The sequence below is a fragment of the Camelus dromedarius genome, chromosome 34 (genome assembly GCF_036321535.1).
Source record: "Camelus dromedarius isolate mCamDro1 chromosome 34, mCamDro1.pat, whole genome shotgun sequence".
Lineage (NCBI taxonomy): Eukaryota > Metazoa > Chordata > Mammalia > Artiodactyla > Camelidae > Camelus > Camelus dromedarius.
Genome location: NC_087469.1, coordinates 931,635 through 946,624, shown reverse-complemented (window position 1 = coordinate 946,624; position 14,990 = coordinate 931,635). Strand labels below are relative to the sequence as shown.

The window sequence follows — 14,990 nt, the reverse complement described above, 5'->3', positions numbered from 1 at the left end:
ATGGGATAATGTAAAGCATGCCATTCTATGTATAACAGGGGTGCCAGAAGGAGAAAAAGTGATCAAAAATGTATTTGAGAAGTTATGGCTGAAAATTTCCTAAATCTAAAGAAGGGAACAGATATCCAGGTATAGGAAGCACAGAGGCACAAAAAAGGAACCCAAACAGATCTACACCAAGACATAATATAATTAAAGTGGCAAAAGTAAAAGGCAAAGATAAGCAAGAGAAAAACAGTGAGTTATGAGGGAACCCCCATGAGACTGTCAGCTGATTTCTCTGCAGAAACGTTGCATGTCAGAGGGGAAGATATATTCGAAGTCTTGAAAGAGAAAAAACCTGCAATGTAGGATACACTACCTAGTAAGACTGTCATTTAGAACAGGAGAAATAGTTTCTCAGACAAGCAAAAACAAAGAATACAGCAGTACTAAATCTATTCTAAAAGAAACGTCAAACGGTCTTCTCTAAACAGAAAAGAAGTAAGAATTTATATGAAAACAATCACAACTGGAAATGAGGTGGTAACTACAGTGAACAACATGAAGATGTAAAAGAAGACATCAAAATCATAAAATTTAGGGGAGGTGTGTAAGAAAACAGAGTTTTGTTTTAGAATGTGTTTGAGCCTATATGATTACCAGGATAAAGTAAGTAGATGTAGTAAGGGGTTAACATACTTGGAAAACAGGGTAACCAGAAATCAAAAACATACAAGAGATTCACAGAAACCAAAAAGAAGAGAACACAAACATAATGTGGATGAAACCATCAAACCACAAATGGAAAAGCAAAGAGTAAGGAAGGAACAAAGAAGAAATTCAAAATCAACTGGAAAACAAGATTTAAAATGGCAATAAATACTTATCTGTCAATAGTTACCTTAAATGTTAATGGACTAAATGCTGCAATCAAAAGACATAGAGTGGCAGATTAGATAATAAAACATGAGCCTATAAGAGATCCACTTTAGGGTGAAGGACACACATAGATTGAAAGTGAGGGGATGGAAAAATATTTCATACAAATGGAAATGACAAGAAAGCAGGGGTAGCAATACTTATATTAGACAAAGCAGACTTTAAAACAGAGACCATAAAGAAAGACAAAGAAGGATGCTGTATAATCATAAAAGGATCATTAAAGGAAGAGGATATTATACTTGTTAACATATATTTACACCCAATACAGGAACACCTAAATGCATAAAACAAAAAATAACAGATATAAAGAAAGAAATTGATGGGAATACAATAATCGTAGGAGATTTTAACAACCCACTCACATCAATGGATAGATCTTCCAGGCAGGAAATCAATAGGGCAGCAGAGGTTCTAATTTACTGTCTTCTCTTCATACAGTTCAAAAATCCTTAAAACACCGAAGAGTAAAGCATTTTGGCTATGAATTCCAGTATGAGAACAACAATGTAGATAAAGATAAGCCATTACCTGGGGGTAAGTGATTGTTAATAAATAATAAATGGTTCAGAAGAAATATTTTTTGTCATGTTTGAGGGTGTTTTTCATATATCATTTGTAATTGAACTTTCAAAAGAGTTGATTAAATTTAAAACATTTTTATTAACTGAATAGTGCAGCTTTGTGTTAAACATTTTATACATGCAGATAAAGCTAAATCTAAAATCTAATTTTCTTTAACGCTATGCTTACTCCCACACCTCTCTTCAGAAGCAGTACCATTATATGAAGAGGGTGTGGAGGAGAAGGGCCCTCCTACACTGTTGGTGGGAATGTAACTTGGTGCAGCCACTATGGAGAATAGTATGGAGGTTCCTTAAAAAATTAAAAATAAAGTTACTGTGTGATCCAGGAATCCCACCCCTGGGCGTGTATCCAGAGAAAACTCTAACTTGAAAAGGCACATACACCCCAGTTTTCATAGCACTTTGTACAATAGCCAAGACATGGAAGCGACTTAAATGAGGTTCCATCGACAGATGAATGGATAAAGGAAATGTAGTGTATAAATATATATATGTATGCAATGAAACGCTAGTCAGCCGTAACAAAGAATGATATAATGCCATTTGTAGCTACATGGATGGACCTGGAGATTATCATACTGAGTGAACTCAGTCACAGAAAGACAAATATCATATGATACCGCTTATATTTGGAATCTAAAAATAGGACACAAATAAACTTATTTACAAAACAGAACGAGACTCATAGACATAGAAAACAAACTTATGGTTACCAGAGTGTAAGGTAGAGAGGAGAGACAGTATTTCAATCCTCATAAATGAGTCTATATCCAAATAACCTATAAAAAGTATATAGTGTTAACGTGTAGTGTTATATTATATGTTATAAATTGTGTATTCATGTACTGCATGTATCACTCCAACTGGTTCTTTTCACAGTATGTCTTGGAGATCTTACATAGTTTTTCTTTTTATTAAATGTTCTATAATAGCTTATTTAGTTACTTTCCTTTTGATAGACATTCAGGTTATTTCTAGTTTTTAGCTTTTACAAGTTGTACTGCAGAGGATATCTTTGTGTCCACCTCTTTATGCACTCAGCAAGAGTTTCTCAAGGGAAACTACTAAATTAGAATTGTGTCAGAGTTCTGCGCACTTAAAAGTGTTAATAGACACTGACAAATTGCACCCTAAAAATGCTATACCGACATTTTCTCACCAGGTGTGTACCTCCTCCCCCCTACCCCTAGCGACTTGTGCTATGGTAAAATTTTTAGTTTTATAATTACCTGATTACTAGTGAGGTTGGCCATTTTTATTTCCTTTTCTGTGAATTCTTTTTCATCTTCTTTGCCAGTTTTTTCTAATGGATTGTCTTAACATATCAGTTAAGAGTTTACTATAAAATCTGGATATTAGTCCTTTGGTAGAATTCTTTGTTGGAGTTAAATTTATCTATTTTTTTAATGACTTTTATCTTATTTAAAGGTTTCCTTTGCCTCAAGAAATAACATTTATGAATCCAATAAAAGTTAGTTAGTTCCACTTCGAAAAGTGTGTTTTTTAAAGAGAAATAATTTAAAAGACATTAATAATTTAAGATAACACAAAAGAAAGTGGTCACACTTATTTCCAGTATACAATACAGTAAATTTTGTAGTTTTATTGCTATTTTACAAAATACTAAAATTGTTGTCCACAGAATTGTTCTTTTGTATGTTTTATTTCATAAAATCAATAAAATAACTTCAAAAGAGTCTTAAGATTTTGTTCTTTTCTGCTCTGCTGGTGAGTTTACTGTTATGTTTGGATCTGACTGCTAAATTAAAAGTTGGGTGATTTTTAACTCAGTGACTTTGTTTTTTATTCTTGGGTGAAACATGTGAAGTAATTATTTTAATAATACGTTTCACCTGTATGATTACTGACTTCAGGTCTTCCTGACCTTTGTGATAGCATTTTGGAGAAATGGCTGAAGGAGGGTTTCATTAAACATAAACCTGATCAACTGACTGTGAACCAGTATGAACCTGGACAGGGTAAGTGTTTCTTCTTTTAAAATTCCAGTCTTATAATTCATAACTAAGTGGATTATGTAAATCTCTAAGAGCAAAGATATTTTTTAGCTGGAACTGACTCCTAGAGTACTTTGCTTATGTTTGTTACCTGTGTTGATTTTAATCCCTTGTAATTCTACACTTAGTCTCTTGAGGAATTTGCATCTTAAGTGTTGTCCTGTCTTCTGTCTCAGGAATTCCTGCTCATATTGACACGCATTCTGCTTTTGAGGATGAGATCATTTCTCTCAGTTTGGGGTCAGAGGTAAATATTCAAATATTCATTTTTATTAGCCATCAACAAATGTCTTATACAATAGGATTTCTCACATTTCTTAATTAAAGTGAATTGAGTTTAAAATGAAAATTAAAGGCACCATTAGCACTTTCATTTCTTACAGGAAAGTGAACATTTTAGTCTCTTGTAGGTGTCCAAAGTTTTATCAGTTCATCAGATGCCAGGAAAAGCCCTGTAAATTAATGTTTTACACATTTCACTTTTAGAAGTTAAAATCCAGACTTCCTTTTGTGCAACAATTTACTGCAGCAGCATTGCCATCTAGTGGCAAAAGATAGTAGCTGCAGGCTATAAATAAACAAAACTAAAATGTATGTGTCTGGAATTGTGATAAACTTTTCCACATGTATGATTCAGTCCCTTCAATATCTTTGAGCAGTAGAGGGTGATGTCCTTATTTTTACAGATGAAGAAGTAGAGGTTCATGTTTATTCATTGGCTTGTTTCTATAGTTGCACTTTACGTGAACTGGTAAAGAAGCTACTGAAAGTATGATTTAAAGCAATCCATGCAGTATGCAGGTAGAATTTTAGATAGAAAGCAGTATTTTAAATCTGAAGAATCTTTAAAATATCAGGTCATCTAATCTAACAAGAGGTTGTTTGAAAATCTGATCTTGTTCCTGGATGCAAAGACTGTTTACTAGGTTGTTTTTTTTTTTTTTTTTTTTTTTGTCTTTTTGTGCATTTGCTTAGTTCCCATCACTAACTTCAGCACTTTGGCTTTTTGGCTTTTGCTGAGCTTATGTGATCATGCTGATACTGTGACTACAAAACTAATGCTGTTTGTTTGATAAGACAAAACCATCTTATCAACCACATGTGTGGATTCTAATTAAGTGCTTTAAAAAATAATGAGGACAGGAAGGGGAAAGCTCTTCATTTTCATTTTACCTCTTATCCTGGCTTGTGGCTTTAGGGGGCCAGTAAAGGACATCTTTGTCTTTTCCTCCTAACTGTGTAATCAACTGAGAAATGAGATGAAAGGTAGATGGGTAACAGACTGTCAATTCAACACTGAGAAAACATGGAAGGTCATGGCTTTGGATCTGTAGCCAAGTGGACTTGCTGATACTTCACCTCTAAATTAGACACACTTTTCTTTACCCTGGGACAACTGGAGACTTCTCCCATAGAGGCAGAGGCTGCCCCTGTAACAGAGGACATGAAGAAGCATAAATTAGATTCTGCAAACCAGCTAGATCTGAAAAAGAGACAGGAAAGGGCTCATCCAAGCAGGTTTGGCTCCAGGCTAACCAATCAGATGAGGCATGTCCTCTCTTCTGGGGAGCTGGCAATGAAGGAGTGCAGTTTAGGAAGTCTCTCCAAAAATGTAAAATATACCACCTATTTTTTCCAAATAAATTACTTATGATGAATTTATTTATTTATTCACCCCAAATATTTGTGGAATATAATTTACTAGGCAGAATCTAACAAGTAAAAAAGGATAAAATCAGCCCCCCCCCCAATTTTTTTAAGCTAAGCTGTTTCATTACTTTTGTAGGCTTATCTTATACAGAGTAAAATTTAATTTTATTGAAACGGTTTGTGACTGACTTGTTTGGAGTCCCTTTTTGGTTGGCTGTGGATTTCACGCCACAGTTCCTGCAAACAGATGAAGCCACAGTGTAATTAATGAGAGCTGATAGCAAGTGGTCTCTGTGCAAACACATAAGCACGATCATATTTTCTCATAGCTGTTTCAGCGGTTGAATATTCAGTGATAGCCAAAGTGCCTCCAACTTAGTAGGTTTTCATTTTCAGGCTTATTTTTCTGTTATGCAATGTATATTTTGCTCTCTACTATGTCACTGGCAATGTGTTTAGACCATTAAACTAAAAGATGCCTTGTCTTTTCATTTTACATTCCACTTGAGCTCAGCCAGATAAAACCATTCAGAAATCATCTGTATTTGGAGGTGAAGAGGAAGAGAAGGCAGAATCTATTAATTCAGCAGCTAAGACCTAGTTTTGTTAGGCAGAGTTATATTTGAAAGGTGGAATTTACTGATGTGTGCTAGTCACGATTTGTTTGTGATGTTGTCTTTTAAACTTTAGTCTGGTCTCATTTTGCTTGTTTCACATGTGCAGTACTGTAGACAAGTTCCCAGGTATGTCCCCTAAATGTGTACATGGCACACGATCAACTAGGAAAGTTTTCACATCAGAAACATCAAATGATGCTCAACTTCTCACACTCACTCTCAGAAGCAATGAGAAATAAGTTCCTTTGGGCTCCAGTGGTATTTAGCTGCTGTATCTACTACTTGCAGAATTGTTACCGAGTCCAAACTCTTTCTGCTCACCGCATGACAGGCCAGTAAGTTGGGAGATGAGGTGCTGGGGCAAGGAATAGCGACTTTATTCAGAAAGCCAGCAGGTAGAGAAGATGGCAGACTAAATATCTTGGAGAACAATCTTAAATCAGAATTCAGGCTCCTTTTATACTAAAAAGGGGAGGGGGTGTGGTTGGTTCTTACAAACTTCTTGGTGTAGGAATTCTTTGCTCTTGTAGCTGTCCACGTGGGTTAGGTCATGGTGCCCCCTGTAAAACCTCTCACAAAACAAATGTTATTTTCTATTCTACAACTTGTCATCTTTATATAAGTTGCAAAAGTGTTAATATCCTTAATGGTCAGGGCCTTGAGAATAGGCCCTCCTGTCTATTTCAGGCTAAAGGCAACATTGTATCACAAAAGGTGCAGAGGGAGCAAGACTGAGCCTAGAAAACAGCACAGAGGGTTAAAGCCAGAAACAGATCTAATATGGAGTCCGATTTGTTCTTTTCTGTTACAGAATCACTCTTAAATACCAGAAGGTACCATCTCATCTTCATGGATGAGATTTTCCCTTCCCACCTTTGACCAAGCTATTAAGGCCTGCACTTTAGAAAACTGCTTCTGACTTCAGGACAAGGGAGCAGAACTTGCTTTCTTTAGTCATTTTCAAGTGGGAGGTCTTATGTCCTGTGTGTTGATTCCAGGGTGTGTTGTTGTTGCCATTTGAGCAACAGTGTGGCTCCTTCCTTTGAGTATCATAAAACTTGGTAATCTTGAGATTCCAGTTTTCAAGGAATTTAGCAAATGGATGATGTTGTTGTTGTTGTTTTTAAATGTACCTTGCCAGTAGGAGGCAAGGAAGGGAAACAGATTTGTTGTGGTCCTTGATTTTAACTTTTCTTGAAGGACGGAAACTAAGCAGGCCTACACAGTATAGGTAGGAGATCTGAAGGTCACTGACGTCAGCCGCTGGTCTCCAAGGTGTCCTAGGGAAAATTGCTATTAATTCCTCTGCTCTGGAAAATTTGATGTACCAGCAAGCTTCTCTTCCAGCTGCTTTTCAGTTTAGCAAAGTGTACTTCTGGGAATACCATCTTTTGTAGAGAGACGAAAAGCTATATTTTCTTTTACTAAAAATGTTCAAAGTTCCTCTTCTTCGCCACAGTGGACTAATCATCTCATAATATGGGGGGGTTCTATACTTGTAAGGCCAGGGAACATGTGTTAATAGATGTTTCTGACGTATTTTTGTAACTTCCATCTTGTATCCCTGCTACTATGTCTCTCTCCCTTTTTCCTTCCGTCCTTTCCCACTTGTCCAGACTTGGCAGACATGTTTATGAGGTTTGTGGATTCACTTATTTGCTATTTAAGGTAAAAAGCAAACTCTGACTTCATTTGGGTCCTGTGACAATGCTAGTGCAACTACAGAAGATTTGTATTCGGCAGGCTATGGGAAACAGGTGGACTTCTGTCTAGTCTGCTGAATTCTCAGGAATGAAATGTTTTTTCCAGCTAAATAGAGTCACTTCTCTCAGCTTTCATCATTCTCTGTGAATCACGTATCATTCTTCATGTCATACTGTTTCTTGTCGATAAGCCCTTAAGGGTTTCCACAGGTTGATCTCAGCCTATTTTTAACCAATAAGGATCAGAATTAAGTTTATCTTCTTTCTCAAAAATGTTCCCAGTAGCATTCTGTTTTTTCATTTTCATGTTCAGCCGACATGGAGGAGATACGTTTCACGTACTTTTCTGTTATCTGTCTTATCTTTACTTGAGTGACAGAGTGAGCTGTGTCTAGGGTTTTCTTTGTATTATGTTTTCATTGTGTTAAAGGTTTTATAAGATCAGAATGTCTAGAGTTTTTTGTTTGTTTGCTTTGAACTGAACATTATCCTCAGTCATGCCCCATGAGCTTGCTAGGAACTTAATCTTTATTGACTCTGCCATCTCAGAAAATAAAGAAAATAGGTAAAACCAAAAAGAATAATTGGAAAAAGCTCCTGTGGAGCGAAGCTGTCACAGGGCAGAATGATTCAGCAGTTTCAGGGAAGCATTATCGATTGTGAATACTTAGTGAATGTTTGGGAAAAAAAAAATTTTTTTTGTGATCTTTAACCAGCGTTGCATTTAAGATACAGATACTATGATGATACAGATAATACTTTATTATTATGATGAAATGTTTTAAGGAAAATTTGATTTTCATAGAAAATATACATTTAATTTTATAAATAAAAGTTATTTCCTTAAATTCAAAAAAACTATACTCTCACTTTATAGACCTGTGAGATAATAGAAAAAATAAATATTGATCTCTGCCTCCAGTTCCTGGCACAGACCTCCTAAAACCCTTGTAATTTCCTAGACACAAGTCTCCTAAACTTGGAATTTCCTGGGTGATAGCAGTGTCTTTTGTTCTAGAGAGATGATTTTTGATGGATAGCGGCCAGCCACCAGAAAGACCAGGCAATGGTTAGAAGCTTAGAGATTTCAGCCCTGTCCCTCATTCTCTGGAGAGGGGCGAGGGGCTGGAAATGGAGTCAGTAATTAATCATGCCTGTGTGATAAAGTCTCCATAAAAATCTCAATAGATTCCAAGTTGGTGAACACATAGAGGGGCTGGGAGAGCGGTGCTCCCAGAGGGGGCATGGATGCTCTGAACTCCTTTCCTTGCCCTGTGCATCTCTCCCATCTGATGTTCATCTGTGTGCTATATCATAACCTTCATAATCAACTGATGAACAGTAAGCAAACTTTTCCTGAGTTCTGTGGGCTTCTCCAGCAAGTCAATCATGGTCATCAATAATAATAATGGATAAGTATTCTCTGCATTTTCTAACATAGCTCCCATAACATTTGGATTATTTGGTAATACATTTTTCTTCCTTGAAACTCGACATATATTTCAGCACAAATATTTCTACATTAATTAGTATCATGTTCGAGTTTGTCTTGTCAATTCTAATCATGTGTTGAAACTGAGATTTTCCTATTTGAAAATCATTACTCTGTTGATAGGAGACGCGTTTGAATTTCACAAATATATATGTATTTTGTGTTTTTAAAACATGTTGAATATTAAAAAAAATTTTTTTTTATTGAGGTATAGTCAGTTTACAATGTTGGGTCAATTTCTAGTGTAGAGCACAATTCTTCAGTCATACATGAAGATACATATATTCTTTTTCATATTCTTTTTCACCATAAGCTACTGCAAGATCTTGAATATATTTCCCTGTGCTATGCAGTATAAACTTGTTTATCTGCTTTATATATACCAGTCAGTATCTGCAAATCTTGAACTCCCAGTTTATCCCTTCCCACCCGCCTCTCCCCTGGCAACCACAAGTCTATTCTGTGTCTGTGAGTCTGTAAAACATGTTGAATATTAATTAGCCAGAACATGTAACTTCTGTTTGGGCAGAGAATATGTCTCTTATTTACTTTTAGAATCGTTGATGCCTCATACAGTAATTAATAAATATTTGTCTGAAGAATGAGTTACAGTGTAGTCTCTTGTAATATTTTCTCATCAAAAGTTTTCACCCAGACAATTTGTATTCCTTTAAGCCACAACTGATCATCTCTAATAAAATAATTAATAAATATACTATTATTCTTTCTTATGTGTGGACCTTAGTGTCTACTCAGAAAATTGAAACATATATGTATTGACTTATAAAATGAGTCACAGTGGGGTTTTCTTCTCCTTCCCCAACATTTTTGATTATGAAGTTTTCATACAGAAAAGTTGATAGTATTACACAGTAAATTCCTAGATACCCACCACCTAGAGTCTACAGTTAACATTTTAATATATTTGCTTTATCAAATCCCTATTCATCTGTCTGTCAGTCCATCTTCTTTTATTTATACATTTCAGGGAAGTTGCAGGTATCAGTACATTTCATACCCAAAACTTCAGAATTCATCTGTAATGTTTTAAAATAGAATGCTTTTGGAGTATGACGCTGAGTTTATGTGACATCATTTGGAACAGATAATTGTTTGGAAAATTAAATTTTTATCATCTTACTTTATTTTCCAGACTTAGATTGGAAGGGCAGATGAGAAAGAGGAAAAACCAGGTCAGACCTGTAGCATTTTATACGGTTGACAAAGAATTTTCATGTGCATTATCTTATTTGATCCAGTATTATTATTAATAGTAGTAGGTAATAGTTACTGAATGCTTATTTTATGCCAGGTACTGTGCTAAGTTTACCTTTAATGAAGGTACTAATGCTAAATTATATTTATCCCACTGATATTTGATTGTCATATTTATTTTTCAAATAGATTGATGTGTTCACTTAAAATATTTTTTAGGCCTGTGACCTGCCTTTTTTAAATTCACATTCGTCCTAACATAACATGCTCCTGTAGTTAGACTGAAGTCATTTAATTGGTGTTTGGGTTCCTGAGCACAAAAGCGTTTTCTTGGGCGTTGTGTCTTTTTAGGTTGCTGTTCATAATATTTGATCATATTTCCAATCACTAAAAATCTTCCTGTGTTCTTTGATTATCTCTTGTAAATCAGCCTCTAATATCCAAAATGTTGCATGACTTTAAAGACATAAGATGGATTATGTGAGAATGGATGCCTAATAGTTCCTTCTCTTTGGATTATTAATTATCAATATCCTATGAATAATAATAGCTAGGTTTTTTTTAAAATATTTATTATGTGCCAGATACTGTGATTTATATCCATTATATATTTAATTCATTTAAAAGTCCCACAGAGGAGTTAAATGACTTGTCCTGGGTCATACGGCCAGTAAAGGAGAAAGCCAGGACATGAGTATTTCAGCTCCTGAGCCCTTGCGTTTGATCGCCGCCCTGGTGTTTTGCATGGAAGGGCTGCTCCTCAGCCCACCTGCGTCCTAACTGCCCAGGGTGATGGTTAGAAGTGCAGATCCGTGAGCCTCGCTGTAGACCTGCTGAGTCTCTCTGTGGGCTAGGTGTATTTTTCAGTCATTAGTTGATTCTCATGTGCACATAAGTTTGAGAACCCCTGTGCCATGCTATTCTATAAGCATTATCATGTTTCAATCTCTGTTAGCCTAGAAAGACAGCCAGAATCAATGAATCATTCTTACTCTTGGAGCGTATGATGTTTTGGATTGATCTTTATGTTTTTGTCTTTACCTCAAGATTGTCATGGATTTTAAGCACCCAGATGGGGTCACGGTGCCAGTTATGTTGCCTTGTCGGAGCTTGTTGGTGATGACAGGAGAATCCAGATACCTTTGGACCCATGGGTATGTACCGAAGCGACCTTGGTGACAGGATGCCTTGTGCTTCGTGAGAGTTCTCATCCTTTTCTTCCTGAGCTGCCTGAACCATGCTGCCATGCGTTTTATTTCTCTCTCACATATTATCGTTATTTTTGCTGAATAATTTGACATCATGACCCTTTACCCTTACATGCTTCACTGCATATTTTTTAAGAGCAAGGACGTTGTCTGTATGAGAGGTTGGCAAACTATGGCTCATGGGCCAAATTCAGCCCTAATTTTTGCACAGCTCTTGAGCTAAAACTGGTTTTACATTTTTAAAGGATTGTAAAGAACAAAACAAAAACAACAAAGAATATATGACAGAGACTACATGGGGCCCTCTATGCCTAAAATGCTTGCTGTCTGGCTGTGTTTCAGAAAATGTTTGCCAGCCCCTCTTCTGTGAAACTGCAGTGCAACCTTCAAATTCAGGAAGTTCAGCATTAATAAAATACTCCCATCATACTCTTACACAATCCATCTTGAGATTCTGCTGGCTGTACTTTATAGTACCATCGAGGGAAAACCAGATCCTGACAGCCGTTAAAAAGCAAAAACGGATCTTACTCAGGAACTATTGCAATAGGGGAAAAGAGACCTCAGTATAGCATTAGGCTCAATTTCAAATACAACAAGGGAAAATGGAAGTTTACAGGCACAGAGCCTGGGGTTGGAGGTGGGGCAGCGTGGGCAGATGGAAAAGTACTGGGAAGAAGCATCAGCGGTGAGGGGACTTCTGGCTGAACGTACCGCAGGACTCTTGCTGGAGGCAGGTGGGATGGTTAGACATCCCCCGGGGTGGGGGCGGGGAGGATGACCGTAGGGAATTCGGTCAGATACCAAGAATGATCGGAAATCGAGGGTGGGGGATTCTGGCCAAACTGACTTAGTAGGATTCTCGCTAAAATTGGGCTCAAGGTCATGCCCATGGATGGGGACTATCTGGGCAGAGAGGAGTTTGACTAAAGTTTGGTTAAGGAGAGAATCTGCCTGTACCTCATGGTAGGTTTTCCCTCCTCTGATCTAGGATGTGGCCCTTGACCCTGCACTGCATTAGTTGTCAGTTCTCTTTCCTTTTCCTTTAATTTGGAATAAATCCTCAACTCTTCTTTTTCTTTCATGACATTTCCACTTTAAAGAAGGCTATTTGTTTAATAGAATGTCCCTCAATTAGAGTTTGATTGATTAAATCTAGTCTGAAAGAAATGGGTTGTTCACTGTGGCAGGAAGAAATGTTTAGCCTTTGAGGAGGAAGCATCACACTGCTACAATTTACACATACTGTCACTTAAAATACTGCTGAGTTCTGCACTTAGGAATACTGCCCTGCTTGGAGATTTTAGCTGACACATTTTCATAAAAATTCAAGGAAGTGAACATGTAAATGAATTTGTAACCTGTTGTAAATGAGCCATAAAAACAGATGGCCTGATCTTGTGCACTGAGGCTTAAATTTGCCTGATTTTTTTTTTTATGGCCATTTAAAATATTTTCACTTCCAGTCATTGAAAATGGTGACATGATTTTATGGTTTAAAGTACTCCTGGAATTTTGAGAATACTCACATTTTATATTTTGGGGGGATTCAAGGATTTTTACTGTTGGTAACATTTAAACTTAAGAATAATGGTAGCACAGCAAATACAAAATAAAAAATTACTTTCTGTGGGCCTATGTGATGAAACTATTTTAATTTATTCTGGATAGTAGCATAGATAGATTCTCCTAAACATCATTTTGATCACATTATTTTCTTGTTAAATGTTAAGACTAGGATCTCTGAAAGAGTGAATTGCAGGTAATATTTATTTTAAAATCCTTCTGTACAATCAAAATTGTCTACAGTATTTTCAGGGGGAAAAGAACCCTCAGTAGTATTTGTAGAGGCTTCCATTGATACCCATTACCTGTAATGTGAGTGTGTGTGTATTAAGAAGAGAGAGAGAAGGAGGGGAGGGTGGGGAGGGAAGACACACAGAGACAGGAACAGAGAGAGACTTGACCAAACAAATGGTGTATCAACTATTGAGGGGTTCGTCGGAATATGGGTGGAAGGGAGAATAAACTGAAAAAGTACTTTTAATGCACTTAAAAAACATATATAAACTGTAGAAATAAACTTTGATAAAAGATATTTTGCTCTCTCTGCTTAAAAAAAAGCACTAGAAAGCACTGTTAAAGAAGGTTGATTAACTTGGCCAATTCCAAACACTTTTAATTAGATATAGTTCAAGTTTACTATTCCAGCCACCATGCCCTTAATCAAAGGTGGCCAACGGCCAGCACGTGGTTCAAAAATAGCACCCAGGCTGTTTGGCTGGGGCAATGGTGGTCAACATTGTAGCGTTCTTAAAAATTGATTACAGATGAAAATCAGGAGCTTTTACACAGGAATCTGAATGTTCAGCTTCGTTTGAAGATTGAGAAGCTCTGGAAACATTCAGTATCTCTTGGCAGCAGCGGCTGATTATCAGTGGCCATTAGATGAGGTCTGCGTTTTCAGTCTCTCTTAGAGTTCCTGCCACTTTCTATGATTCCCTGAACTAAGGCTGCATATCAGTTCTCATTTATCACTATGCTTGTACTACTGTTTTTATCTTATAACAGCATTAAATGGAAATTAAATATTTCTTAAACATGTCTTTTTAAAATGGGGGGAAAAGCTGGAATGAGCAGGAACGTGTTCTTTAAGAAAAATGGAAGACAATGCTTTGTTTTTTTGAAATGAAGCCTTCCTGTGTGCTTAATGGCAAACAGTGTGTTTCTCTGCAGACCCACCTGCTTTACTCATTTATGTTCTTTGACTGGCTGTGGGATGCGGTAGTTTACGAATTTGTGTGAGCTCGCCTTTTTAAATTGCCTTTGGAGCATTTCCTTTGTGCCAGGCATGGTTCTAAAAGCTTTACATATATTAACTCACTTAACTCAAACTGTGACAGTGGAAAGTTTCTTCATGGTTTTGTCCCCATTTGTAAAGGAAATTGGAGCATACAGAGGTTACATAATTCGTACAAAGTTATGAGACCATTCAGTGGCAGAGGTGAGCTCAGAAGCCAGGCCGTCGGGCTCCAGGCTCTGTGCTTGTGATGTTGCAGCTAAACTTGTTTGCTCCCTTTTATCTGGATGTTTACTGTGCCTTGTAGCCGCCACGCTTTTGTCAGCTCTTACTGCAGTAAATTTCCTTTTCCTTTCCTTTCACTTTGTTTTTAATATAGAGCTCAACTTTTATTTCCTTTATAATGTATAAAGCTTTTTCTGACTATAGTAGCCTGAAACAATTTCTCCCTTAACTCTTAAAGGCTGTATTGTCTCCTGCTGGCTTGTGGTGTCTTTTATATTGTGTTGAACTATTATTATTTAAGTCTGTAAAAATGGTTTTATTTAATATTTTCCCAACTAGGTTATAATTTGAGTGCCAGGGGAAATAAGATGTTCAGAGGTATTTAAAGAATTAATTATTTTTAACATATGGATTACTTGTTTCTAAAAATCTGAGATTGGTGCCAAAAGCAGTTAAGTACTGCTTGACCTTTGCCTAAGACTTAACTCTAGGCAAGTAACTCACTTCAGAGAACCATAATACAGAACTGCTTAGTACCCAAAAAAGAATTGCTAATA

At 36.6% G+C, this 14,990-nt stretch overlaps 1 protein-coding gene across 4 annotated transcripts in view; it reads left to right on the top strand.

Annotated features, from left to right (window-relative positions):
* Positions 1 to 14,990, top strand: part of ALKBH8 (alkB homolog 8, tRNA methyltransferase) — a 128,834-nt gene that overhangs the window by 92,250 nt on the left and 21,594 nt on the right. For all 4 annotated transcript variants that reach the window (XM_064482006.1, XM_064482008.1, XM_064482005.1 and 1 more), the window contains 4 exons: positions 1,363 to 1,458; positions 3,383 to 3,487; positions 3,700 to 3,770; positions 11,248 to 11,354. In XM_064482006.1, coding sequence (XP_064338076.1) covers positions 1,363 to 1,458; positions 3,383 to 3,487; positions 3,700 to 3,770; positions 11,248 to 11,354 — 379 coding nt within the window. The remainder of the gene's footprint in view (positions 1 to 1,362; positions 1,459 to 3,382; positions 3,488 to 3,699; positions 3,771 to 11,247; positions 11,355 to 14,990) is intronic.